The sequence below is a fragment of the Malus sylvestris genome, chromosome 8, assembly GCF_916048215.2.
Source record: "Malus sylvestris chromosome 8, drMalSylv7.2, whole genome shotgun sequence".
NCBI classification, from domain to species: Eukaryota; Viridiplantae; Streptophyta; class Magnoliopsida; order Rosales; family Rosaceae; genus Malus; species Malus sylvestris.
In genome coordinates this window covers 28076152-28103955 of record NC_062267.1, presented here as the reverse complement: position 1 = coordinate 28103955, position 27804 = coordinate 28076152, and the positions used below count along the sequence as shown (strand labels likewise).

Below are 27804 nucleotides of genomic sequence, written 5' to 3'. Positions count from 1 at the left end.
ACTTGCAAAATCAGAGTGTGTTGAAAAATATATATTTTTAGTTTTTTTAAATATTTGTTTTTTAGTTTTTTTTTTATGAGAGAAATTATTTATTTTGTAGTAATTTTATTAGTTTTTGGTTGACAAAAATATGTAGTTTAGATGAAAATCATGAATAAATTTGGAAAAATAAGTGTTTTTTGGAAAATAAAGAGAATGAAGTGTTTGTCTTGAACAGATATGGAAAAATAATATACAATCAAAATCCACACACCGTCAACTCCTTCCCTCACCGGCAACTCCCTTCCCCAACTCCTCTGTTTCCGGCGTTGGTCCCGTTTCGCCGGCAACTCACTGCCCCTAATCCTCGACCTCCCTTTCACCTTAAACCCTAACCCAACACCAATCTACGAGATCCATTACCACACCGTGTTACTTGCTTTATGTTTCAAAAAAGAGGAAATGAAAGAGCAATACCTAACTTGAGCTTCAAATTCGGCAGAAATGCAACATATGCTTCATTCGAATTCAAAATATGCAGTAACAAATATCTGTTACTAGTCTTCAGCAACTACACCAAATAATTCAAATACACGCGCGTGCTAAAGAGCGGGATGAAAAATAAGTTTGACTCAAAAAGCGATTCATAAATAGACAGAGAGAAGAAACTGCATGACACAAGGCTAAGTAAATCAACTATAGATTTAGAGTATTCCTAGGAGACTCCAGCCTTAAGGAACAGGTGTGACGGGTGGCTAATCTCACCGCTACTCAACAGTATCTGCGTTTGGACTGGTATTACCTGCATCCGGTTTAGCTATTTCATCGCCCCTTCGATTGTTATCATCAACATCAAGCACATCATCAATCATGTAGTCCTCTGCTACGTTAATATCTTCCACATCATCCTCATCTTCGTTGTTGCTTCCATCAGGGATGGTTCTTTTCTTGGGACCATGCTCAAGCCTGTGTGTGTCTAACTCTTTGTCCATTGTTTCCTGTAAGTTCATCACATCGTTGTTCGCTTTCCTTGGTTTCCTTGCATTTTGCCACCTCTCCAACTCCTTTTCAACATTGGCAATATACTGCTCCCCAATCTGCTTCTGATACTCGGTCAGTTCCTCTCTTCGTGCAGCTTTCCATGCTAGAAACTCCTGATACAGTTTGTACGGGAAGAATCAAGCAAAATAGACATATAAATGAAGATGCAATACATAACTAGTCCTGATGTATCGCAAGAGGGTCACCCCTCAAGCGCAAAACTGTAATCTCGTTATCCTTGCTGCTGAGTTCTTACTTACAAGCGGATATTTAAATTTAGTGCCCAATCAAATTTCCAGTTTTACTTAATTAGCAGCTTCACAGAACATTTTTTGTGAGAAATTAGAAAAGACATTGGCTTCCATTGAAACCATAAGCCAGTGTCTCCAAGTATTCAGAAACAACGTGACAAGTCACAAGGAACTCACCTTTTCTTTTCGCTGTTCAGCTAGCGCAGCTTCCTCTTCCAATGGTTTCTTGGGCAGATAATATATTGGAGGCTCTGCTTTAGTCCTGAAATCGAACAAATTTCCAACCAACCAAACATGAGTGAGAAATTAATATGGAAGAAAGCACTAATTAATTCTACCTAAAACCCCACAATAACGCAGGAAACATCCAGTCATCAGGTTGCTTCAACACTAATATTTGCATGAATAGAAACTTATCTTTGTCCCAATAAAATGTGAATATGGACACTTTTTTTGGACCAAAATTAAAAATAACCTGCAAAAAGAAAAAAACGACAGGGAATTACTTTTTAGAACATTTTTTTTTTTTGTGACAACCGCTTAAGTAAATTGATAGTTGGAAACCTTATACCTTATAAAATTCCCAAGTCTTTTATTATGCTCACTCCACTGAAGAAAAAGAAGTTCCAATTTCTTTTCTTCCGTCTTGGCATTAACGCGTGCCCGAAGAGTCTACAAAAATAAGTGCAGGGATTAGCCAATAAGGATTACCGTGTTCCTCACAGAAAAAGTCATTTCTAGGCTACACTAATGTAGGTCAAAGTATTATTATTGGGAACTTAACAACGAACCAGATCTCTCCTCCGCTTTTCCGCAATTTGTTCACGCTCTTGTAGCCTAAGTCTTTCACTTTCTTCTCGAGCTCTTTGTTCAGCCTAGATATATTACAAAAAGCATTACAAGTTTCATCATTAAACTCAATATACTTTATAAATGAAAAGAAAAGAAGAAAAATTCATGGGAAAAAAATGCTTGCAATAAGCATTAACAAGCGTCTCTATACGTCATATAAACAAAGTATTATTAAGAAAAAGTACAAAACAAAGGAAAATATGCCTACTCTACAAGACTACAATCCCTTCATGGCCAGAAAGTACAAACAATTTCAGTATTTCGCAAATATCCGTTTTATATAGAATTTCCCAAATTTACTAGCACCTTTCATTAACTATATTCAGGCAATTTTATCTATTTGGTAACTCCCAAAAAATCCAGGAGACAAGAATCAAGCTAGATATGGTCTTCATATATTGATGCTCCAAGCGTACACATTTAGACTTTCATATAGCATAATATTTTTCAAAACAAGAGCAACCCAGATAAGAATAACAAAATGCACAACATCATTTGTTCTTTACTTCTTTTCAAATTCCCTGCTCGCTCCCGTTGACCTAGTTGAGTACCTTCCACTCCAGTACGAGAAAGGCCTTGTGTAAATGGAGGATGATTAGCATGTGAGTGTTAAAGTGGGAATGCCAGGTATTAGTGGGTGAATAAATCGTCATCCTAAAACTTCCAGCATGCCGACATTCATATAGAAATATTATTTTGCGTCATGGATATACACTAAATTTGAAGTATATAAAGCCATGGATATACACTAAATTTGAATTATATAAAGCCATGGATATACACTAAAATAGGTAAGTATTAAAGAAATCATTTATATACTCACTCTCTGTAAAGAATCTGATCTCCGCATGAATGCCTCTGTCCCTGAAAGTTGTAAGTCCTCTTTCCTGAATTTCTGCAACAGTTTCACCACCAGGGAAAATAAATAAGCATATGGAATTACAATATATAACTGTCATTAGAAATCATGTTATGGGAAAAAAATTTCAGCCTATGAAATATGATAGTTTCACACCTTAAGCAGACCATACGATATGAGGTGCTTAATTAATATTGTAAGTGTTAAGAAATCTCTAAAATGCAAAATTGATTACAGTGGATGCCTAAGAATATCAACCAGTGGCTTCCCCTGTAGCAAGAGGTTCGTTTTGAAAACCATTTCATTTTAAGCATGTGGTTGTCACTTTTGTATTAGTGACAGAGGGGGAATACATGGGGCAAAGGAGGGATAAATAAGAGTAGATGAAAGATGGTGTGAGAGATATAAAAGAAAGCTTTAAGGAAAGGCACAAAATGAAAACTAGAAACCAAAAACTTTTTTGAGTGGTTTTCACTTTAAAAATTTTGTTTTAATTCGTTTTTTAAATTTTACTTCATTCTTCTTTATTTCTTCCCTACTCTTCCCACACCCTTCTTCATCCCTCTTTTCCCCATATATGTTCCTAATATATCAAGCAGTGAAAACCAAAAACGAAATGGTTATCAAGTGGGCCCTAAGAAGGGCAACTAGTGACTTCCTCTTCAATATTTGGCACTTGTGAAGTGTTATGAAACATCCCTAATGCATATTGTGAAGTCCTATATAACCCTCAACCACTTAAAATAATATTCTCTAGACTACAGAGCCATGGAAAAAATCTCTACTCCTCAAAATTTGTTCACATGTTATGTATTCCTACATCAGAGTACGGATTGAATTAATACTAGCAAGTACTGCTTCGAGTGGATTGACCTCAATTTGCACACAAACATAAAATGATGGCCACTCAAAAGACGAGAATTTGGTCAGTTAAAACAAAATTTCTTCTAATAATTTTGATGTTTAGAAGAAGTATATTTTAGTTGTAACAATATAAATCAGTTTTAATCACTTGTTGCTTATGAAACCAATAGACTAAACTGCACATACCTCTAGAGTCCCCAAAAGTTGTCCTAGCATTCTTTTGTTCCTATTAACCAAGCTGGGGTCTTGTTCTTTTGGCAATACTCTCGGAACATGATCTGCTGCTGGAATTTCAAAATCCTAACCATAAAACAACAATCAAATTCAATAGAGATTTATGGTTCCAGAGCAACACTCCTCGGGAAAACGAGAAAGACGTAAAGTTACCTTCTTTGCTACTCCATGATTCCCTTCCCTCCTTGACCAGCCACTTTGTTGGGAATTTGCCAACTTCCTATCACTCTGATCAGCCGTAGCTTCTACAACTGAATCAGTCGTCTTCACATCCTTGACCTCTTCACCAGCTTCAGTGATTTCTCCATCCTCGACCTTTATCCAAAATCAAGAAAAACGATTTCCAAACTGTGTTAGGAAGACAATGTTAACAAAGCCGCCCTCAATAGTACCAAAACGTACCCCTTTTCTCATTAGAGGCAAAATTATATCTATTACATACAATCATTACTTTTTCTTCCTTCCTAATTTCTCAGACTTCAAACGGAGGGTAAGATTAAGACCCATTACAATTAGCTCAAGTTTATATAAACCACAACAGCCAGAGCAGAATTACTTTATACAAAATGCAAGGGGTCTTACCTTGACAACCGCTGATGAAAGCCGGCGTTTTGCAGGACGTTGATCCTCCGCATCAGCTCTATCTGCCTGAAAATTACAATGGCCAATTACAACTCTAAATCAAAAAAATAATGATTGTAAACTTAACAGTGACCTAATTTTATCAACACAAACGCAAAAACTCCCAAGAAATTTTCGCTGCGATTAGTTCCATGGAAACAAAAGATGAATTCAAAAAGGCCAGCAAGTGGGTAAATTACAGGTCGAGTAAATCCACGCGGACGAACACCAGCACCATTGGCTGCAAAATTGCGAGGACCAGCGGCCACCAAGCCTCCCTTCCGGAGTCCCCTAGGGTCTCGAAGCCGTTCCGTAATCTGAAGATTAAGAAAAAAGCAAATATGAATTACATGTATATCTGTATATATGTTTGTGTGTGTATATACATATAGAGAGGGAGAAGCAGACCTCGCGCTGTTGGCGTTGGAGTTCATCGATCTCCTTACGGAGCTCCTCCTGCGTTTTCTCAACTGCGGCGCTTCCCATGAGTCGATGAAGAAAACGAAAAAGAAGAAGAAGAAGAGAGTGTGTTCACCAAAACCCTCGACCCGCGTCTTGTTTCGGTTTCCCCAAATTTTTTATCATTCTAAAACGGAAAGGGTTCCGTTTCCTTCCACCTAATCTTCTTTATCAAACACTTCATACTTTTGAAATTTAATCTAATAACTACAAATACAAGTCTACTCTAAAAGTTATGATAACTTTAGCCGTTGAATCAAATTTCAAGAATTCGAATTGTTTGATGAGTAGGAATAGGTGGAAGGGATCCAGATGATCCCTTTCCATCTCAAACATTGTGGCATAAGCCACCACTTACCATTACGGTTTAGTTTGCATTTGTAAAAGATCTTAAGTTCGACATGTTATTATAACTAGTTCAGTGTGACATCCTCTCTTCCGTCCTCTTAATATAGATAATATCGTTTGTTAAAAAAAAATGTTGCATAATAACCATCACATGGTGACACAATGGTTGGGATAAATTTCAGGCCCGTATTCAGTACGTTCTTAATCACATGATGGTGGTTGGAAGGCTCTCAGCCCCCGAAAAGATGGACAATGTGCCGAAACCACCATCTGGTACCCTTTTTAAATAATTAAAAAAAAAAACATGTAGCATAATAATGTTCTAGAGAATAAGTAATAAAATACGAAACCGGTATAATATGTGATAAGTATGTACATGTATTATTTGACATTTTTATTAAAAATTTACATATTAAATCTAATATTTGTTTATTTAAATTAATCAATCACTTGTATTTCTTGAAAGTATGTAAAAAATTAAAATACGTGGAGTCAATGAAACTCCACTAGAATTCTATCAAACCTTACGGATTTATAACTCTTTTAAAAGTTGGGTATTCTAATGAGGAAGTTTAATCCTCCTTCTTTAAGCATGTGGGCTTTGAAATTGCTGACAGGAAACCTAATGACTGCCTTGAGTCGTTCTTCATGATCTGTTGGGGTTATGGGGGGCTAGAAATATTCTGATTGAATGTGATTCACTTCAAATTGTGGATTCGTTGAAGGGTTCTTCTATTAATCTCTATTTCATTGGATAGATTATAGAGGATATTAAGGCCTTGCTTCCATCAGTCACGGGAGCTTCTTCTTGATGAAATTGGAGTTACACCATAAAACCAATTGGCAATATGAGGAGTAGCCAAGATCATATAAGCACATAGCAAACCTTGTCCCTCACCAATGTGGGACAACTCTCAACACGCCCCCGCACGTGTGGCGGATTTTTAAGCCTACACGTGGACAAAAACTAGGTGACGTGGAGCGCGTGTGGCCGTTGGGCTTCACATGTGGACAACCTTGCTCTGATACCATGTTAATGTATATACTACGAATTTGTAAGAACAATATTACAGAGAGAACTTAGAGAGAGAGAGAGATGAAGGCTCAAGCTATTTTTCACGTATTGATGACTTAACTCTGAAGTTATTACATGAATGAGGTATTTATACAACTCACAAGATTCTACTAAACTAACTGCCTATCTAAGATTTAGATAAGTGTCAATATCTCAAGTGCACTATCTCTATCACTTCTATCCATGGTTGCCGCCAAGCTAACGGAACCGCCCACGGACTTGCTTGTCTCGGTCTTACTATCGTTTCCTTAAATAAAAAAACATCTCTCAATTGAAGGCATCCCCTAGATGTGGATTTGTTTACGAACCGAATGTAAACTTAAGTTATGGGACCAATTTCTGTAGTTTTTACTTGTGAAACAGAAGTTAAATGCACCGCAAGTGAACCTCCTCCATAAAGCACAACCCATTTGCCACTCCACTAACCAAAGTATATGTTAGGGCGACCCAGAACTGGAACACCATTTCAGCTCTTATGACATTTTTGGTTATCAAGGCAAGACTACCATCAAAGACAAATTTGGTGGAGGATTTTGGCGGGAGAGGTGAAGGTGAGGCTTCCTCTCGATCTTCATTGGGAACTTCATCTCTACCTCTCCCGTCAAATAATTTTATACTAATTGTTTGCTTGTGGCATTTGGTACACTATTTACGGCTTGAGAGACCTTGTCCTCCATTAATTTGGAGTGAGTAAGAAGAGGGTATGGAGTTCACTTGTGAAGCGGATGCTAGAAACTTCTACGATGCATACGCTAGAAAAACCGGACTTGGTGTTCGTGTGAACTCACTATTGTTCGATGATTACATCTTAGACCGTTTTGTTATTCAAAACAAGGCTTGTGAACGTCATATTTGGAAATAATCTAGATCGCAAAGTCACCAAATTCAACATAAGTGAGTTACAAAGTCCTTCCACCAACTCCTCATTCATTCAAATTCACGACCAAGTATATATCCACAATGCATACGCTAAACAAATCCGAATTAGGGTACGGACTTGTCCCAATCTGCTAGGCGTTGTCCCAATCTACAACACGCACAACAAACCGGAATTAGGGGATGGACATGTCCGAATCTGCTAGGTGTTGTATCCACTGGATCCGAGTAATGAATGATCCAGTGCATATTGGGATAACGACTGTCACGGCCAAAAACCCTAGAGGGAGGTGAGGGCCTCTAGGACCGCTTGAAAGACAATGTCGGAGCTGCAGAACAACATTCCAGAACTGAGGTCGGGACCCCGGGGGGGGGGGGGGGGTGGAGCAGGCCGTCCTCGCGGAGAGGGGCGTCTGTCTGGTCATCGTCCGATTTGGCCGCGTTGGGTTCGAGACTTGTACTTGTACGGAGGTGGCAACTTGAAACGCACACTTGATTTCATATTTATTTATTTATTGATTTATTTGTTCATTTATTACAATAAGGATAGAGAGAAATCTAAAGGAAAACTTAATTCCCTAATCTTGAATTCTAAATCCTTGAATTTAATTATTTATGGTTTGCAAACCTCTATTCGAATGCCTTCCTTCCTATTCTCTTGGTTGTCTGTTACCTACATACCTATTAGGCTGATACAATTAAGGCGTCTGCTGCTGAAAGCCTTCGAGACATTGTTGTGATTTATCGCACTGATAACACAGACATTTCACACTTTCAATCACGGTATGAAATGCGTTCTAATTACCAGGTCCAAGTTTTTCTCTACTTTTTCCAGGACAAGCAGCTTACTTGTGTCAATAGTGATTTTGTCGTCACAACAAAATTCTATTGGTTTTGGTAGGACGTAGATGGATTCATTGACTTTGGTTAACCTTGTGTACCAGTACTGGCAAGCAATGTTGCTTAATAGTTAGTTCGTTTCCAAACTTTTGTTAGATAAGCCGATAGAAAGAAAGAGAACAATATTAAGCAGGTATATTTCATTCTTTTAGTTTGTGTGGTAAAGACCCGTATAACGTTGTATAATGATGAATTAACCATTAAAAAAGTCCATATAATTTTGTCTACAAATTTAGTTTTTCTAGCATTACTTTTTTCCATACTACATTTGTACCACCTCTCAAATAGAGATGAGACTCATATTTGTAGATGAGTCATATCTCTGATAAAGAGACAATACAAATGTAGTACAAAAAATGTGAAGTGTAACATTATTCATGCACATATACATGATACACTGTTCATCAAGTTTATTCACATGGGTGCTTTAAAGATGATGAATAATAATTGCATTTACAAAAATCCATTACATAGTATATATTCCTAAGTAAATGGAACCAAATGTAGAAAGATAATGGCACATAATATTTTATGTGATTACCCATAAATTTCCCTTTGCACAAATGGATTCTTTTTTTTGGTAATCTTGCACAAATGGATTATTAATTAAGAATATAACATACAATATAAAAGAACAAAAAAAAAAAGGAAAAATATTAAGAAAAGGATTATTCTGAGGTGTTTTTGCGAATGAGCTTACCGTTGGATGAGAGAAAATGTTCATCAATAGCCCAAAGGTTGCTAGTAGATGAACTACCGTTGTTGTCTCCATGATCTCTTGGGGCAATAGCATTCGGCGCAGGATGACTAGTTGTTGTATGGTTATCTTTGTTAATAAGGGATGTGATAGCAGCTGCAACAGCAACCCTAAATTTGGGATCTGAAGCAATGGCACTTACATTTTCAGCCATGGACATATTTTCTTCCCCTGATCTCCAATTACCTTTCTGTTCGTCCCCTAGCGCCACTCTGGTTGATCTACTGCCGTTATCCAAAAGACGGTTGGTGAGACTAGTACTGCTAGGGTAATTTGCAGATCTGCTGCTAGTGCTGCTCATCAACCAATTAGTACTAAAACCTGGTGGTACAGATGAGGAGCTGCCACCCATGGTGTCATAGAAGTTGTTCGTGAGGTCAAGAACAAGTCCTTTGGAAGGGTCATGAGGATCGACGCTTCGCAAGTTTGACGAGGAATGAGATGAAGGGTTCATGTTCATCATATGATAGTAAGGGAGGGATGCTTGGGTGTAAGTAGAGGGTGTGCCATCTGCTAAATGAAGGTTACTTGAATCTAGTAACATAAAGGAAGCTGCAGCAGCAGCTGTTGAAGCCATGGCTGTTGCACCCATGGCCGTCGCACCAACTGGAAGAGCATGGTTGTGTGTTCCTTCATAAGTTGTTATAAGTATGGACATGTCCTCTTGGCATCTTTGGACCTACAACATATGCCATCCAAAACATCAACATATATGGATTAGTCTACAAACCCTTTAAAATAAATGACATCAATACCTCTTAATCGAACAATGTTCGTGCATAACATCCTACCAGTACCTTTTCTTTTACATGATAATGTAGAATTTCCCTATATATATACCTGTTTTCTGACTGGGCATCCCGCGACTACTGTGCAACGATAATAGGCTCGTGGGCAAGGGTTTCCTTTTGAGATTTTCTGCCCATATTTCCTCCAACTGCACCCATCATTTATCTGAAATATAGCTTAAAAACATTAGCGATTAAAAGATATTCTTACTTACTATATAGTCTATATTGTATGCATGAAGTTAACCTAACGTAACATGTACAGAAGTTATCTTAAGAAACCGAGTAGTGCTTAATTAGTAGTAGTTGCAAATGGAACGTAGTGCTCACCGCGGCCGATTCACATCTTGATCTAACCGAAACCCTAGCTTTTCGATTGGGTTGGGAGCCACCGTGGCTTGGAGTTCCGGCCAATTCCGGCCGCTGTAACTTGTTTTGCAGTTGCACTGACGATGATGTAAGACTAGTAGTCCTCGTCAATCCTTCCTTGTTATTGATCTCTTTTTTGTCATCATCGTCTTCTTCTCCTTCTTCTCTTCCCCTTAATTGACTGGCAGTAGTAGCAGAGCTGGTTAGCCTCAGTGACAACCCTAGTTGACTCTCATCATCACGTTTTGGTAACAGTGGAGATCTATGGCGAATATCTGACATCTTGGTAATCTTCCTGGGTCCTTGAACTGCGTTGGGATCGTTACCAGCAAGTGATAGAAAGGTTTGAGGATCCTAAATTAACGAAATTAAGATATGATTAATTAACAAAACTCTAATTCATTAATATTATTTCTTGTGGAAATACAAAACACGCAACTCGAGCAATAAAAAAGAAACTGTAATTATTCATCTAATTAAAAGTCAAAAAAGAGAAGGGAGGATGTTAATAACAAAATTAAAATTGGATTAAACTAATTAAGTACCTTGTTTTGGCAACTTTGATGGAGAACCGTAAATTTCATTTGAAGATCATTATAATCTTTCATGGTTTGCTCTACGACCTTCCTCAAAACCTCGTTTTCTTCTTTCATACGGCTCATCTCCATTTGTAAAACGCTTAACTAGTAAAACATCACATGTATGACAGTAATTTAGTTAATTAATTGGTTAATAAATTATCAAAATTAAACTACAAAACTTCTAATTTATCCAAAAAATAAGAAAGTACAAAACTTGTCTAATGCATCTCATATAGATATAGGTTAGCTGTATGTATAATTCTACCTGTACCTCTTGATCCGTCTTCATATTATTCTCCTGCACCGATGTTTCGACTACTGAGACATCATCGTCTTCCACTTCCCCGGCCCCGGTTTCCGTTGTTTTTCGCCTCTTATTCTGTACTCCTGGTTGTTGCTCATCCTCCTTTTCTTCTGCTGCTGTTGATTCAACGCCATCGTTGACGCGATGAGCATCTTCTTCTTCTTTTTCTTCCTCGCCGCCTACACCTTCTTCTTGTTTTTCTTCTTTTGCATCAATTTTGAGTGAGAGATCAACATCCAAGTCTTTCTCCTTGTCTCCATTCCCCATTGAAGTAAGACAAAGTTGCAGAATCAGTTCCCCTCTCTCTATCTTTCTGTTTTTTTGCTCCTTTTTAGGCACCGAAGTCAAATCTCCCGTCTCAACGACGTATTATTAGACGAACAAGGACGCATCTAAGCTTTGACTTTAATTGGGCCCTTCATTAATTAACCTCCATTAATCAAAGACTAATGGAATCACATTACATTTTAATACTACCACTGACTAGGACACCCCACGCATATAAAAATGGAAGGGCGCTCATCATGGCGCAATGCCGATCCAGTCCTTCCCCATCTAAGTCCCAACTATACTCTTTCTTTTGTCAGCCCGCTTCGGCTTCATTACTACGTGGCACTTAGTATTATGGGTGTTTTAGTTTTTGATTTAAACAACTGTTAGATATTTTATTTTCAACTTCATCCATTCATTTTCAGCGTCACTCAATGTTACATACCATTTGAAGAAAAATTACGTTCTTTTTATTAATATAATTAAAATCGTAATTTGCTCTCTTAAAAAGAAAACAAAAATATTAGGTTAGTTGGCTTTCTTCGTGGCATGTTAAATTAAATCCAGAGCAAAGCCATCTACTAGCTAGCCAATATAAACTTTGGGAGTCGAGAAGACTCACATAAGTATTTCAGCTTTCCTCTGACAACCATCGTGCGATTCACACATTCAATTTTATATTATCTTATTTTAAAAATCCGCCTACACAAAACTTAAATGAGCTGCAAAGGTAGTGCAGTTGCAACAGAACGATAAAAAGGTACAGATATAGCCCCTATGTGGACTTGGAAAGCCGTTAACCCTAATACTTAGGCAGCTGCCTAATATATATATATATATATATACACACGATTTGAATATAATAACGCCGTTCTTGCCGTGCACGCGTGGACATAATACATACAACTTCTACAACCCCAATTGTTATGCATTACATGCATGCAAGAATTTTCTTTCATTTTCCAGTTCCTCCTAACAAAAACCCTAAATGAGGACAAAACTAACTCAAAGTTTAACACAAACTTATTTGTTTGTTTTTAACTATTCCTAGTCATAAACAATTAAACCATTTAATTGTACTTACTTAAGTCCATTGTATTTTTCAATTTTTACCTTACACAGTGTACGATCCATTAGGTCCTAGTAGCGAGACAGTAGACAATTAAAACTCTTACTAATCGATTGTATGTGGATTGAAACTATCTTTCAATTCTCCCTTTAATGAAGATTAGTAATTACTAATTTTTCAGAGTTTCCTTATGTCATGATTCATTAATGACACCTAACAATTTGTGATGGCTAAACAGAAAAGGTGGACAACTTAATATGGGGAACTTTAACAAAAAACTCCCGTTACTGTTTACTTTAACGAAAACCCACATTTTTACACTAAAAAGTCAATCCTGGTACTATTCACTTTACCTTTTATTTTGTCTTTATTGTTAAAACTTAAAGTTTTCAAGCCTTTTTTATTAGTTTTCCTCTTAATATATTTATTGTAAATATCTTTTATGAAGAAGACAATATATAGTGATTTTTTTTTTAACAAATGATATTATCTACACTAAAGGGGAGGGGGTTCCTCAAAGTTTTCAAGTCATTTTCATTAGTTTTCATCTTAATATATTTATTGTAAATATCTTTTATGAAGAAGAAAATATATAGTGATTTTTTTTTTTGAACAAACGATATTATCTACACTAAATAGGGGAGAGGGTTCCTCACAATGGGCTAGCAATAATGTGGTTTAAATTCGCCTTTGACGAGAATTGAACATAAGACATCTCACTTACAAGTGAAAATGAATATCACTAAACCGTAGTACTAAGTGCCAACAATATATAGTGAATTATTTTATAACTATGAAATTTAGCCATGAACGGACTTTTATGAAATTTAGCTATGAAGACAACCCCAAGCTTATTTAATTAGCATGAGACGTTTTCTGTAACATATTAAAATGCTCGTTAGCCGACACTTAGTATTAGGCCTAATTAGCATGAAATATTATGACGAGTTTAATACAAAATTATTATGACTGACCGACGATGTAATTTATCATAAATCTCTCACATCTCCGAGAAAAAAAATTTGCTTGTTAACAGGATCATCAAAATTGACGATCAAGAACTCGTGATCGATCCCTAAACGCTGTATTTTGCGGCACTATTATATAGTTGCAATCAAAACTAGATCCAAATTGATACTTTTTCAATTGAAAAACCAATTTAAAATATTGACATCATCTTCCTCTGTGCAACACGAGCCCCGGACGAAATCCTAAAAAACAAGAGAAACCTTGGGATCAGATCTTGAATTTGTCAACAAGAAGACCTCCCACTTCCCCCGATAGACAGTTTTATGTTTATAAACAATTATTTCTTATTTTAATTTTAACATATCCGATCCCACTACCTCCCACGTTAACTACGAAAACTTATATATATACTAGTTTCTCCGTACGCACTCACGCATATACAAGAGGTATTTTTTCATCATAGGCGTTATACGTCCCTAAAAATGTGTTGGTTAGTTGTTTTCATATTTGCCCATTCAAAGTTTTTGATTTTGAATGACTAACACTCATTTTTCCAACGAAATTGAAAGAGGCCAACACCCATATTTTATATATCCTATCTTTTACTAGACACCTTCAATGTGTGAGAGGCATTTTCTAGTCACAGGCGCATAACACCTCCAAGGATGTGTTTTCCTTAGTTGTTTTTCATTGTAATTGTCAAGAAAGACTTCTTCATTGTCATGCATGATCTAAATATTTGTCAAGCTTTTTGTTTTCACTTTGTGTAAAGTAATGTTTTATTTTATATATGTTCTACTCCCCCTTACAAGAGACTTTTTTAATTGCGGTGGTGGTTTTTCATTGTAGTAGCTAGGATGTACCATTTACGTAAAGTCCAAAACCGAGCTAACTCCTTTTCATTCTTTGTTTTATTCACGTTGTAAATATATTTTTTTATTGTCGGAAAAAAAATAAAAATAAAAAATAAATTTGACTATCGCATTGGCTTCCTCTGAATTTGAGCACCAAGCAAACTTCTTGTTTTTGTTATTTTTTTTTGTGTGTAACGTTTCAAATATCAGTACTGAATTGCTTAACTATTCTTCTCTAAGACCAAGCTAACTTCTTGGTTTCAATTTTTTCCTTCTTTTTAGTATTTCTTATCCACATGCTGTGCATCTCACAAACATATGCGGGGGAAAAATGAAAGGAAAGAAAACCTAACAATGATGAAATTTTTTTATAATACATCCATGAAAACCAAAGAAAACCTTATAATATGTTTCAAAGACATGTTCGTAGTTACCAACATTAAAAATTAAATAAATAAATCCATCCAGGAGTTAAAGTTTCTTGCAACATCAACGTCATGGTTGCCACCCATTTGAATCCACATGATGCTTCAAGTTTTCATAGCGAATCTACAAACAATGAGAAAATTAGAAGTCTGACCATAAAAAAACAAAGCATCCTTATATTAGTTGAGAGCAGTAGTAATACATGTACCCTTAAATTAGACAATTTACCTACAACAACACTTTTACTCCAATATGTTCCCTGATGTTTTTTTATTTTTTTTTTAAACTACCCCACCCTTTCATCTTGCACGGCTCCACGCTCTTTAGCACGAGATTTTGAGTCTCGCGTGTGTACCATTTCACCACCAAGGCATCTTGAAAGTGAATCGTATTCCATGAATATGATACTTATCCAATGCGATGTATGAAATATATGACAAAGGTGGAGTGTTAGAGTATTTCTATTTATCAGTCATGTCATATAGGACCTAGTTGGACATCCAATTGCTTCAATTTGAATTATGCGGAGGATGCCTTTTATATATTATATCATAAAGATGGACAATCAAACCAATTTCTCGATTCAATAGAATCCCAAAGAGGTGAGGTGAATAGGGTCCCATCCCAAATAACAAGAGATATGTAAAAAGCAGGTCCTATTACGCGTATTCCTAATCCTAAATGGAATGTAACGATGTAGGGATCCATATGTAAACATAGTACCTATTTAGATACGCTCGAATGACCCTTTCTCATAATTAGAATGTATATAACCCTATTCCAGTCTAGTTCGGTATGGAATGAACTTATAATCATGGAATCGACTCGATCATCAGATTATAGATTATAAGTTCATAACCCTAGCCCATTCCCATTTTGGGCGGAACAGATCTACAAATTCTTTGATTCCAGTTAGTAAGAGGGATCTTGAACTAAGAAATAGATTCTAGAAGCTAAAAAAGGGTATCCTGAGCAATTTCAATAATTAGGTTCATTGATATTCCTGGTATAGTAGATGCTATCACACATACAATCATACTCAATTCTATGGAATTGTTTGATCTTAAAGGGGATCTTCTATAATTTCGCACGTGAGGTGTTATTTCCTGGTTTCGTCCAGTCATTAATAACTTGATTATTTTTAGATAATAGTAGATAGAAACAACGCTCGTAAGGAGTCTTATTGAAACCAAGAAATATAGGCCTGCCTGCCATCCACACCAATATAAATGAAGTTTTCCGAAAAAACCTGCTAGTGGAGGAAGACCTCCTAAGGATAAGAGACATATGGCTAAAGAGAGAGCCAAAAAAGGATCCTTTGAGTATAATCCTGCATAATCTTGAATGTTATCAGTTCCAGTACGTAGACCAAATGATACAATGCAAGCAAAAGTTCCTAGATTCATGGAGAAATAGAACATCATATAAATTATCAAGCTTGCATATCCACCATTTGAGTCTCCAACAATTATTCCAATAATTACGTATCCAATTTGACCCATGGACGAATACGCAAGCATACGTTTCATGCTTGTTCGAGTAATAGCACTGAGATTCCCCAATATTATGATAAGAATAACTAAGATTTCCAGAAGAAGATGCCATTCGTTTGATGAGAAATAGAAAGGAATATCAAAAATTCGAGTGGCTGAAGCTGAAGCAGCTACTTTCGAAGAAACATAAGGAAAAGCAACAACTGGAGTGGAAGAGTCATAGTCGAAAAGATGATTCCTCACTTCTTTCTCTCATTCAAAACCGTGCATGATTTTCATCTTGCACGGCTTCTAAGTGATAAAAGAAAGAAGAACTCATCTTCTTTCTTTCCAAGACGTTTGTAGTTACCAACATAAAAAATTAAATAAATAAATTCATCCATGAGTTAAAGTTTCATGCAACATCAACGCCATGGTTGCCATCCATTTATCTCCATATGATGCTTCAAGTTTTCATTGCGAATCTACAAACAATGAGAAAATTAGAAGTCTGACTATAAAAAAACAAAGCATCATTATATTAGTTGAGAGCAGTAGTAATACATGTACCTTTTAATTTAAAACAGTGCATGAGACTTTCATCTCGCGCGGCTCCTAAGTGATAAAAGAAAGAAGATGAGTTCTTCTTTCTTTTTTCCTTCTTTTTAGTATTTATTATCCACATGCAGTGCATCTCACAAACATACGCAGGGGAAAAATGAAAAGGAAAGAAAACCTAACAAAGATGAAATTTTTTATAATACATCCATGAAAACTAAAGAAAACCTTATAATATGTTTCCAAGACACGTTTGTAGTTACCAACATGAAAAATTAAATAAATAAATCCATCCATAAGTTAAAGTTTCATGCAACATCAACGCCATGGTTGCCATCCATTTATCTCCACATTATGCTTCAAGTTTTCATTGCGAATCTACAAACAATGAGAAAATTAGAAGTCTGACTATAAAAAAACAAAGCATCATTATATTAGTTGAGAGCAGTAGTAATACATGTACCTTTTAATTCAAAACCGTGCATGAGACTTTCATCTCGCACGGCTTCTAAGTGATAAAAGAAAGAAGATGAGTTCTTCTTTCTTTTTTCCTTCTTTTTATTATTTCTTATCCACATGCAGTGCATCTCACAAACATACGTGGGGAAAAAAATGTAAAGGAAAGAAAACCTAACAAAGATGATTTTTTTTTATAATACATCCATGAAAACTAAAGAAAACCTTATAATATGTTTCCAAGACACGTTTGTAGTTACCAACATTAAAAAAAAAAATCCATCCATAAGTTAAAGTTTCATGCAAAATCAACGCCATAGTTGCCATCCATTTGTCTCGACATGATGCTTCAAGTTTTCATTGCGAATCTACAAACAATGAGAAAATTAGAAGTCTGACCAAAAAAAACAAAGCATCATTATATTAGTTGAGAGCAGTAGTAATAGATGTACCTTTGAATTAGACAATTTACCTACAACAACACTTTTACTCCAATATGTTCCCTGATAGTTGAATAAAAACATGAAGAAAAGTAAAGTGTTAGAAATAATTCTTAAACGAAGAATAATAGGATACACTAAACTACGGTACAAAATAAACAGTATTTCTAATAAAATCATCCTACAGCTCTCAAAAGAATGCCGGAAAAAATCCATGAATAAAGCCAAATAAATTAAGTATGCATCAAACCGCACTTCCTTTAAGTTCTGTTAGTAATCAAATGTTCTGAGTTCTTCTATGACTTGATGCAAGGATACCTTTTAATTAATGGCCGTTTATTGTGATTATTTAATTTGTGAAGTTGTGTTTTTGATAGAAGCCTTAACACATTGGTATCACGTTTATGGCTAATTTCATTAGCAAGATTGCAAGAATATACATTTTATTGGAGAAGTACCTTAACACATAGGTATCACTCAGTTTCCAACAATAATCATTTCATAGATTTCCTTATAAGAAGAAATTGAGCAAAGAAATAAGAAAAATATTCCAATTAAAATGCTTATTGTGTTGTAGCTTTTGCACCGCAAAGAACAATTTGTATGAGAGAACAATAAAGAAACGATTAAATAGCAATGTAAAATGAAGGAATTTCGATGAAAAAATATGAATGTGTTTTCAATCAGGCCTACATGAAGAAGCCTTTCTCACCTTTGATGCAGGGCGGACAACAGAAACATTATGTATGGATTAATGTCTTCAACTTCAATCACCTAATTCATATCACAAATTCATACATTTCTAAGAACGAGTATTCCCACCGCCATAGCTTTGTTGCTTTGCTATGTGCTTTCATTGAGAAGAAATTGAAATAGCATCATGAAAATAAATCAAAAGTTATCTTCGAATAAAAAAAGGAAAAAACATTAATAAGAAAAATTCTCATGTTATTACCTTACACTGGAGTAAAATTTACTCACCCATTCTTGTTTCATCACATCAAAACAAAAATAAAGGAAGACTTATAATCCCATAAATTAGCAAAAACTATACTATCCTAATCCCATTTGACTTTGCTGCCCCATGCCTAATGTGCCTTGTCTCCCATTATAACTGAAACACCCCCAAATCACACCAGCCAGCTGTACAAAGTCACCGCCCACATCAAATATGAGGGCACGATTCAGGCGACAAATTCAAACAACGGATTTTTTATGGGTAGTTATCCATGCGTATGAAGTGAGGAAATTTTTGGCATTTCGGAATATGAAGTGAGGACATTTTTGGCATTTTGAAATGTTTCATCGTTTTAGGGCTCTCATTTTATATATAGATATATGAAGTGAGGACATTTTTTGCATTTCAAAATGTTTCACCATTTTAGGGCTCTCATTATATATATATATATATATATATATATGAAGTGATGACATTTTTGGCATTTCAAAATGTTTTACCGTTTTAGGGCTCTCATTATATATATATATATAGTATTATATGAGCCTTCAAGGGTAGGGATTTTTATTTTCTTTTTAAGATTAGTTGTGAGACTCACACCACGTTGAATATCAGCTAAATCAAAAATATTTGAGCCACTTAATTGAGTTCGAAGAAATTGACAAATATTATATTCTAGAAAACATTGAAATTTTATCGTGACAATTAAATAGGGAAATGATTTCGGATTGAATTGAATTTTTACAAGAATGATCTATGCATCGAGACTTACAAAATAAACAGTTCATATCGTTGAAGTTCAATCTGGAGATGAGTGGAGATCCATTTCCTAAGAGCTTGTGTGTGTGTGTGTGTGTGGTGTGTGCCATTCTTTTTTTCTTTCTATTTCCATCTTTCGGATGCATGCATGTATACATGTATATATTATACAGTCCACTATTACCAAGGGAAAGTTTAAGCTTTTTAGACTTAAGAGAAATTCAGTGCAAATGGATGGGAAATTTTTTAAAATGCATTGTAGAGACGGAAGATAAAACCAAGGTGGTAGTAGTCTTTGATTTGGTCGTAGAATGTTTCAAAAGTGACTCACATGAATTCAGTTTACTACTTAATTATGGATATCGCAATTGTGGTGGCATGACTTTGTTGTAAAAGCAATTTTATTGATAATATCATATAATTACCTGGAAATTTCCATTATTCATGTAGCGAAAGAATTTTCATTGAAAAATATCAGATAACGTGAAAGTTTCCATTGTTTGATCCAAATGAAGTTTGATGCTTAACTACGTAATATTGGTGGCTTCACACACACACACACACACACACAAATTAACTTAGCTAGGCTTCCATGCACTGAGGCAATGTAATTAACTTAGCTAGGCTTCCATGCACTAAGGCCATTCCATTGTTTCCATTTTCGGTTGGAAGTTGTCTACTTGGAGAGAAGAACTTGTATAGCACTGGTATGGTACCATGGTGACAGTTATGTCAATAAAATAAAGAAATAGGCAAATTTTTATCTACATGTTCTTATTTTATTGACACAAAACATCACATAAAGTCGATAAGGTTTCTTACTATTTGTTGCTAGAAGCTGTGTTGATTCGGTCCCTTATTACCTATTACCATATGGTGAGGGCGATGGTACATCCACAATAATCTGACATCGAATTCTTTATATATATGAAAGTCAAACTTATGACCACCCATTTGGAAGTGGAGAAGAATCTAAACTCGTAGTAGACCGTACTTCGTAGTATTAAATAGATTTATGAGGTTAGATCAAATATTAACAAATAAATAAATAAGTGAATTTTGTGAGCTTAAATATATAAATAGAAATTATGAAAGTATTTTCAGGATAGTTTCATGCACAAATATCCTCTTCCTACGTAGGTCGACTTGAACCTTGCTAGAATTCTACTAAATTTTTTTATAAGAAATGAAAGCACAGGCTGGAAAGTTCTCCCAAACTTGTTTCTTAAGTACCATCTAGTGGCATGTACATTTTTACTCTCACCTTTAGATTAATTTAAAAGTTGTAATTGTACGTTTCCTTCATATTTTTGAGTCTCTCTCTAGGGTAATATTTTTTTCACCGCTCTATTTATTACGAGTTTAAATTTTAAGATCTGTGTAATGGAGTAGTTGGACTGTTTTCAGCATTCATGTGATAGACATAAATATCAAAATTTCAACTCATCCAACAATAATAAATAACATTATTCTAAAAATTCCTACTAGCACATGAGCCAAGCGGCATCCCCCCCACGGAGATTAACTCCTAGTCCTAGGCATTTGAAACTTGAGAAAGAGCAAGTCTAGGCGCTTGTCTAGCCCACCTAGACTCGCCTGGGTACCTGCTTAGGTCACAACTCTCACTTAGACAGAAAATAGATAATTTTCATTTTGTATTCGATGTTTTCAATAAACTGTAAAATACTTGTTATAAATATTTGAATAAATATTCATTCTACGTTTGTTCCTGGTGTTTTTAACATCTTCTAATACTTTATAATCTATATGTCATTCTATTTTACAATTATATATTTTTTTAAGTACAACTAGACATTTATTTATATATTATATAATTTAATTAAAATTAAAAATATGCATAAGCCGCTGCTAGGCGCTAAGTTCCTGCCCGCTGTCCAATTAACGTCTAACATGTTTTTGAACCTTAATAAATATGTGGTGAGCATTGCCATTACTTCAAGATAGTGAGCAAAATGCACCCCTCCCTATGTATCTACACTTAGAAGCCAAGTATATATTCACAAGGACTTGGAAATTTGAAGCTGCAGCTGTCCAAACGAGGAGATGAGATGATGAATGAGGACCAGTGTCAGTGGAGACTGAAGACTCGTGCAATGCCAACAAGTTTTCATCCATCATTTGCAGATCGTGTAATTTATTAGTTATTTTTGGTTTTGCTAAACTCTTAAATTTCTATTTAATTTGTATGGAATTTATGAATTTCAACGTTTGTTCCAACTTCACATGTCGTAACATGAGAAGAGAGGTTGTAGAATAAAAGAAGAAATTCTGGGTTTCGAAGAAAAAGAATATTCAATTCACTGTTTAGTTAAATATGATATAATTAGTACCCTTTCATAGAGTTAAACAGCTTTATTTGGACAGGGGACGAGTATTCTACTAAAAAAATGCACAGGGTCTGGCTTGATACGGAAATCATTCTCTTTGTCCACACGATATTAATTTTGAATTTGAAATCCAAAACGCAATGGATTGCAAAAGAAAATACTGTCAACTAGGACAATCATTACTTCCGAATCCATCTAATCTTAAGAGAACTTACACCCTACTAAGGCAATAATTGCCCCGTCTTGAGCAAATGTAATTATTGTTTTGGTGAATAATAATTGTCCTAGTACATCCTTACCCCGTAAATGAATTGTTTGGGCAATTGATACTAAAAATTTAAATAAATTTTATGTTTAATTTCGAATAAGACTTTTAACCAATCTTGTCACGTCAATTGTTATTATTTGAAATTACAATCTAGTTCCAGTCATGCCATGGTTCATATTCTTTTCATTTTTTTTCCTTTCTGTATTTATAATTTTTAAATATTTTTAATAACAAATTTAATATGGGCCATTGGATAATATTTTTATTTTTTTTTGCAATCCAAGTGTCCAAGTTGTGCCATGTGGACAAAATGTGGCACAACAAGTCTTTTTCAGATATTTATTTTTTATTTTTGAAAATTAGGACTAAACACGGACCAGCGGATTTGCAAAATCCAACAGCTCATATTCGCATCAATCTTGACAGCCTATAGTGTGGGCCCCACTACCTGCATTTTATCAGACCAGTTGCGCCCATGCGTATGTGCGACGCAAATTTTTTTTAATGTGGGTGAGACGTCACATGACCTTAGGTGTTGGGTTAGGCTATTGTGGCCCGATTGAGTAGTCGAATCCTTCTTCCTTCCACTGTAGCCCGACTGATTGGGTTTAAGGTGGAGAGTGGAGAGGATTTTGTGAGTTTGAGGGATTCAATCACTCAAATGCTTGAGCAATTGACATGAGTGGACTTCCTCTAAACCAATAAGACTTTATAGGCCGAGTGATTTCCAACCGTTGACGTAGCATGAAGCTAGTAAGGATTACAAGCAAAACTCATTGAAGAATAAAATTATGGAATCCACCAATTTGATAGAAATCTCAAAGGATAATCTGATTAATTGATTGAAAAGATGATTACAATAGAAGTCATCCCATGGCTTAAATAATGAGATATTTCCCAACTTTAATTCTTCTTTTCTAAAATTTGAAAACATTTTATTTTTTTAATTTTTGTTTGTTGGAATTGACCCGTATCTTGTACTACTCCAACCCAAAAAGTCTCGAACCGACACGAAAATTGTTTTACCTGCAAGTCACTTAACAAGAAACAAAAGAAAATGATTATCCAATTGGAATTGGGCTTAAGAACAAAGGACAATCATATTGGGCTTAAGAAAGAAACCCATTTGCAATTTGATCCCAGCCCATCATCACCACCCTCCCATAGTGTCCAGGAACCTCGTCGCTCCTCCCTCCCTGTAAATTTGCCACTCTTTTCTCCCTCCAATTTCTCCAAAAATGGAACCCCTACAAACTTCCTGCAAATCGGAGCACCACCACCAAAACCCCAAGTCCCCAGAATCTCCACCAACTTCCATCACCACCACCGCCACCGCCATTTCCACCCCAACCTGCTGCAAATGCGGAGCCCCAACCCCCATGGCCTCTCCCCCACCCTCCTTCTCCGACATCTCCCCTCCCCCAAACTACCGCCCAATCCGAGCTCCCGCCATCAACCTCCCTCCAAACTCTAACTCCCAACAGGCCATCATCCTCACCCCTGTACCCCAACCCCTCTCTGTCCCCCAAATCTCCCCTCCCTTCCACTTCCAATCCCCCTCCAAAGGCATCCAGTCCCCCGACGACCTCCGCCGCTTCCACGAATCATTCTCAGGCAAACACTTTGTCGGATTCGTCGCCGCCCTCTCTGAGTCCATCCGCGCCAAGAAAATCTCCGACCCCTGTCACCAATCCGACACCGTCAACACCATCATCTCCATTCTAGAGACCCTAATTCAATGGGTCGACGAAATCCCGCCCACCCAGCAAGCCGCCCGATACGGCAACGTTTCATTCCGCTCCTGGCACGAGCGATTGTTCGAAACCAGCCACTCCCTCATGCTGCAGTTCCTCCCCGAGCATCTCCACCCTTCTACCATCGAGATCGTTCCGTATTTCACTGATAGCTTCGGGAACTCGAGCCGAATTGATTACGGTACAGGGCACGAGACCAACTTCGCTGCTTGGCTCTACTGCCTGGCGAGAATGGGGGTGATTAAAGAAGAAGATTATCCGGCCGTCGTGGCTCGGGTTTTCGTCAAGTACTTGGACTTGATGAGGAAGCTGCAGTTGGTGTATTGCTTGGAGCCGGCGGGGTCTCACGGCGTTTGGGGCCTCGATGACTACCATTTCCTGCCGTTTATTTTCGGGGCGTCGCAGTTGATCGAGCATAAGTATATGAAGCCTAAGTCAATTCACAATGATGATATCGTGGAGAATTTTTCAAAAGAATATTTGTATGTCTCGTGCATTGCGTTTGTGAAGAAGGTGAAGAAGGGTCCATTTTCGGAGCACTCGCCATTGTTGGATGATATCAGTGGAGTGCCTAATTGGAACAAAGTGAATAGTGGGTTGCTTAAGATGTATAAGGCTGAGGTGTTGGGGAAGGTTCCGATTATGCAGCATTTTCTGTTTGGCTGGCTCATCAAGTGGTATGATCCTTGCCCCTTTCCCTCTCTGTAAATGGTTTGAATATGATTGCTAGTTTCTGCAAATATGGAAAGATATTAAGTAAAATTTTCATTTTACTGTGTAATCTAGTGATTATTGATAGTTTAGCAAACTTAGGTTCGTAGGAACCACGCTTACGCTTGGCAGAATGCTGAAGCTAGTTTTCCTTACTTGGATGAACCACACTTAAACTACTAGGTCAAGTACTCGGTGTTGTGCAGCGTGCTTGGTTAAGCTTAGTAACTTGTTTTGGTGTGATTAAAACAAATTGGTTATGGAGGATGCTTCGAATTGGTATATTTATCTCTACAACATTAGGCGAATGTCTAGCAGTTTTGGCAGTCCATTATTTAACATTATTGAATTACCTCCAATGGCTATGTTATTAAACTTCTAGTGTCAAATCAATGAGATTGCTGCTAGAGCAATTTTGGAGCCAGGTTTAACTGATCACATCAACTATTTCATCATTGTTAGCAGGGTGTTATTTTGGTTATCATATTCTAGTCATGATTTTCAGATTACCTTTGTGCTATTGATTGCACAACCCTTAAGAATGGTGACGTTCTGTTTACCTTAAGTTGCAGAAATGGGAAATTCCAGTATTGTTTTTTTATGTACTGTAAAGACGAAAAATGCAATTTATTAGGTGTTTCGGAGTTTCCTTTTTGAATACAAACGTACTGGAATCTTGTTTTGATCACAATCACGACAGCTATTATGGAATCCCTTCTTGGCTTTTATGTGAATAAGACCTCTATTGCCATGAGAGATCATTTACTTGGTCTTAAGTCTTATCTTAAGTCGGTTTCTCTCTTACCTTTGAAAGAACCAGGACATGCTAAACTGAGATTGATTGCCTAGTTGCGAGTGTATTGGGGATCATGGTACCCGCCAACAACCAGTCATTATTTTATGATTCAAGTGTGCTTTCCGGGCTATATGCAGGCAGGAAAAAAAAGATTTTGAAGGTGAATTTGTGAGCAATGTGAAGTTAAGCCTTTGTGGAATGGGATGGCTTGCACCAATGACCTGATTCGCTAAACAATCTAAGATCCACTGCACTTCTCTGTCCTACATCACAGCCTCTTGGAAATAGGAGTGTCTGTACATCTTGCTTCCCCAATACCGCATGTTGGCAGGAGCCTTCACTTAGTTGTGATTATGAGCATTCTCATGTTGGAGTTAAATAGATTTATTTTCATAAGCCAGTAATGCTTAAAGACGGCTTAAAGCTATACCAGGGAACATGATATGATCATTTCACTTTTCATTAAACATAGGATAACCATCTGAAGTTCTTATGAAAAAGGGATAACTGTCAAAACAATATAATACCGTTCACCTTGGTTGATCTAAAAATGGTTTGTATCAGTAGTATTCATAATTTGTTTGTGTTTCCTGTTGTCTTAGACTTTTCATTGGTTGATATCTAAGCAGAGATGTTAATTTCTCATATTGTATGTATCAATCGTGATTCGACAGTTAACTATCTAGACGGTCTTTTTAATTCAGCATTGGACGTTTCAACTGTTGGAAGGCATATTTTCTTTGATAGCATGACGATCAAATGCAATTATAACCCTCCATCCCGCCCCTCGCGGATGGATAATTGCAGCTTATTCTGTTTGTTAACTGATTCATTTCCCAAATATTTTCTTCACAGGGAGTAGAAATATCGTGTGAGGTCTACCGGAGGCATCTGTTGTAGAAGAAAGAAGTCAATTTTCTAACAGGTTATAACCCATTATAAGAGCAGAATGTTACTAGATTGGAAGCGTATACTCGTCGTTTCTTATTTGTCTACTTGTTTTTGTTCTTTCAATGGTTACTGAGTAAGCAGTCTTGGTGTTATGTTACTGCAATTTTCTTCTTTTGATGTTAACATCTCACTCTGAGTGGAAAATTGATTCCAAAAGAAGAAAAAGGCCCATAAAAAAAGGAGTAAATTAAATTTTGGCGCTTGGATTTTATGGTTGGTTGAAATGAATAATAAGTAAATGTATGATGTTAAAATGTTTTAAAGATTTTGTGCGAGGTTTCAATTAACTTCGGATGTTATTTGAATGTGGTCAGAGTTGAAATGATTTTAGTCTTTTCGGGCCCATCGAGAATTAGTCTTACCCTTTTAGGTGTGGGAACACTTCACGAGCATGAGGCTTACTTTGTTTTTGCTGAGTCAAGCATGATGCATATACAACAATGACAAGAGAAAAAGAAGCTTACGTATCATTGAAACAAGAATAAAATAAGCCAACAGGATCCGCTTCGGGTCCTTGTGAGGACCATGAAAATTTATAAATCGTGTTTGTTGATTGTACATTGTGAAGTTAATTTTTATCAGGTATTGTTTGTATTTAATTTTAAATAAAAAATATTTAACATGATTTTTGATCGGATGTATGATACACTGATATGATTTACGGATTTCCAAATTCGAGGATTCGGCAAGAATTCATATTCCAAAAAAAGGTAGATAAATTTTATATTATTATGGCAAATCTATTCCTAAAGTTAAACTATATTATTTTGATAAGCACATTGCTTATGGTAGTCCACTATCGCATCTCGTTGGCATATATACTATTATTTGTTAAAAAAAATATTGCAAAACATCTCTTCTTGAAGATTGTACCAAACCGGTATATTCGAGAGACAGAAGAGACGGCATGACAGGACAGGGGAGAGTGGTGAGGGGAGGGTGCAGTGGAGAAATCTAGGCAAGAGGAAGGGTTTCAATTTATTTTATTTGTATATTATTTTAAGTAATTTGGTTAAAATAAAGGAAATTGTTATAACACTTTAAATGTTTTATTTTGCACTCTAAAATTTATATACATTTCAAAAGAAAAATACATTAAAAAAATATATAAAATGATTTTTGAAATGCAGTCCCTAAATAAATGACAAAATAGGAAAAAATAAATGCCAAAGTCCAAATGACAAAGCAAGACTCTTAAAATCCCCTTTTTCTATTTGATGAGAGGAAAGAGAAAAATAGTAAAACTTTTTGTGCAAGGTTATTTTAATGCTCATAATTTTTTATTTTTGATGTTTTAACTGACATCCCTTTTATCAGGTACAAATTACAATATTAAAAATATAAAATAGTCGATTTTTAGTTTGATATTGAACTAAACGTTTGATTATATAGTCAATACCATTCTATGGATAGATTACTCCATTTGACAAAAACAGCCAATATAATTTGACGTACCAAACGAAACCTTAAGTAATTTATCGTATCCATTACTCACAAATACACTCCATCTTAATGGATAAACCGACAAAACTTAGCACCACAACTAGAAGTGTAACTTACATAGAACGAGTTCACCGCCATATAACA

The 27804-nt window shown here is 36.1% G+C and overlaps 4 protein-coding genes across 6 annotated transcripts; 1 reads left to right on the top strand and 3 right to left on the bottom strand.

Moving 5' to 3' along the window:
- Positions 1–473: 473 nt before the first annotated feature.
- On the bottom strand, positions 474–5283 carry LOC126632647 (uncharacterized). Its single transcript, XM_050303093.1, has 10 exons — positions 5110–5283; positions 4902–5018; positions 4663–4728; positions 4234–4395; positions 4033–4146; positions 2947–3018; positions 2063–2146; positions 1843–1943; positions 1449–1533; positions 474–1133 (listed from the first exon to the last, which is right to left on the bottom strand). The coding sequence occupies exons 1-10, from the start codon at positions 5185–5187 to the stop codon at positions 747–749; spliced, it is 1266 nt and encodes a 421-aa protein (XP_050159050.1). The 5' UTR covers positions 5188–5283; the 3' UTR covers positions 474–746.
- A 3499-nt stretch (positions 5284–8782) lies between these two features.
- On the bottom strand, positions 8783–11503 carry LOC126631268 (probable WRKY transcription factor 9). Of its 2 annotated transcripts, none has more exons than XM_050301442.1 (5): positions 11120–11503; positions 10819–10956; positions 10235–10627; positions 9957–10070; positions 8783–9795 (listed from the first exon to the last, which is right to left on the bottom strand). In XM_050301442.1, exons 1-5 carry the CDS (start codon positions 11423–11425, stop codon positions 9028–9030), a joined length of 1719 nt encoding a protein of 572 aa, XP_050157399.1. In that variant the 5' UTR covers positions 11426–11503; the 3' UTR covers positions 8783–9027. The 2 variants fall into 2 exon arrangements, with proteins under 2 accessions (XP_050157399.1, XP_050157400.1); XM_050301443.1 differs by having other exon boundaries at positions 11126–11502.
- A 4010-nt stretch (positions 11504–15513) lies between these two features.
- LOC126631506 (NAD(P)H-quinone oxidoreductase subunit 2 A, chloroplastic-like) lies at positions 15514–18500 on the bottom strand. Its single transcript, XM_050301625.1, has 3 exons — positions 18471–18500; positions 17685–17735; positions 15514–16488 (listed from the first exon to the last, which is right to left on the bottom strand). Exons 1-3 carry the CDS (start codon positions 18498–18500, stop codon positions 15700–15702), a joined length of 870 nt encoding a protein of 289 aa, XP_050157582.1. The 3' UTR covers positions 15514–15699.
- A 4692-nt stretch (positions 18501–23192) lies between these two features.
- On the top strand, positions 23193–26480 carry LOC126633441 (uncharacterized). 2 transcript variants are annotated; one of them, XM_050304051.1, is made up of 2 exons: positions 23193–24436; positions 25408–25972. In XM_050304051.1, exons 1-2 carry the CDS (start codon positions 23244–23246, stop codon positions 25436–25438), a joined length of 1224 nt encoding a protein of 407 aa, XP_050160008.1. In that variant the 5' UTR covers positions 23193–23243; the 3' UTR covers positions 25439–25972. The 2 variants fall into 2 exon arrangements, with proteins under 2 accessions (XP_050160008.1, XP_050160009.1); XM_050304052.1 differs by lacking the exon at positions 25408–25972 and adding an exon at positions 26122–26480 and having other exon boundaries at positions 23194–24436.
- Positions 26481–27804: the final 1324 nt, after the last annotated feature.

Excerpts from the sequence above, each read along its gene's own strand:
- LOC126632647 (XM_050303093.1), bottom strand. The coding sequence starts at position 5,187 with ATGGGAAGCGCCGCAGTTGAGAAAACGCAGGAGGAGCTCCGTAAGGAG. Across the intron at positions 5,019-5,109 it reads TCCAACGCCAACAGCGCGAG|ATTACGGAACGGCTTCGAGA; the intron begins GTCTGCTTCTCC and ends CTTAATCTTCAG. Across the intron at positions 4,396-4,662 it reads TTTCATCAGCGGTTGTCAAG|GTCGAGGATGGAGAAATCAC; the intron begins GTAAGACCCCTT and ends TTTTGGATAAAG.
- LOC126631268 (XM_050301442.1), bottom strand. The coding sequence starts at position 11,425 with ATGGGGAATGGAGACAAGGAGAAAGACTTGGATGTTGATCTCTCACTC. Across the intron at positions 10,628-10,818 it reads ATCAAAGTTGCCAAAACAAG|GATCCTCAAACCTTTCTATC; the intron begins GTACTTAATTAG and ends TCGTTAATTTAG. Across the intron at positions 9,796-9,956 it reads GATGCCCAGTCAGAAAACAG|GTCCAAAGATGCCAAGAGGA; the intron begins GTATATATATAG and ends CATATGTTGTAG.
- LOC126631506 (XM_050301625.1), bottom strand. The coding sequence starts at position 18,500 with ATGGCGGTGGGAATACTCGTTCTTAGAAAT. Across the intron at positions 17,736-18,470 it reads GAATACTCGTTCTTAGAAAT|GGAACATATTGGAGTAAAAG; the intron begins GTATGAATTTGT and ends TTCAACTATCAG. Across the intron at positions 16,489-17,684 it reads GTAAATTGTCTAATTCAAAG|AAAGAAGTGAGGAATCATCT; the intron begins GTACATCTATTA and ends TTTGAATGAGAG.
- LOC126633441 (XM_050304051.1), top strand. The coding sequence starts at position 23,244 with ATGGAACCCCTACAAACTTCCTGCAAATCGGAGCACCACCACCAAAAC. Across the intron at positions 24,437-25,407 it reads TTTGGCTGGCTCATCAAGTG|GAAAAAAAAGATTTTGAAGG; the intron begins GTATGATCCTTG and ends ATATGCAGGCAG.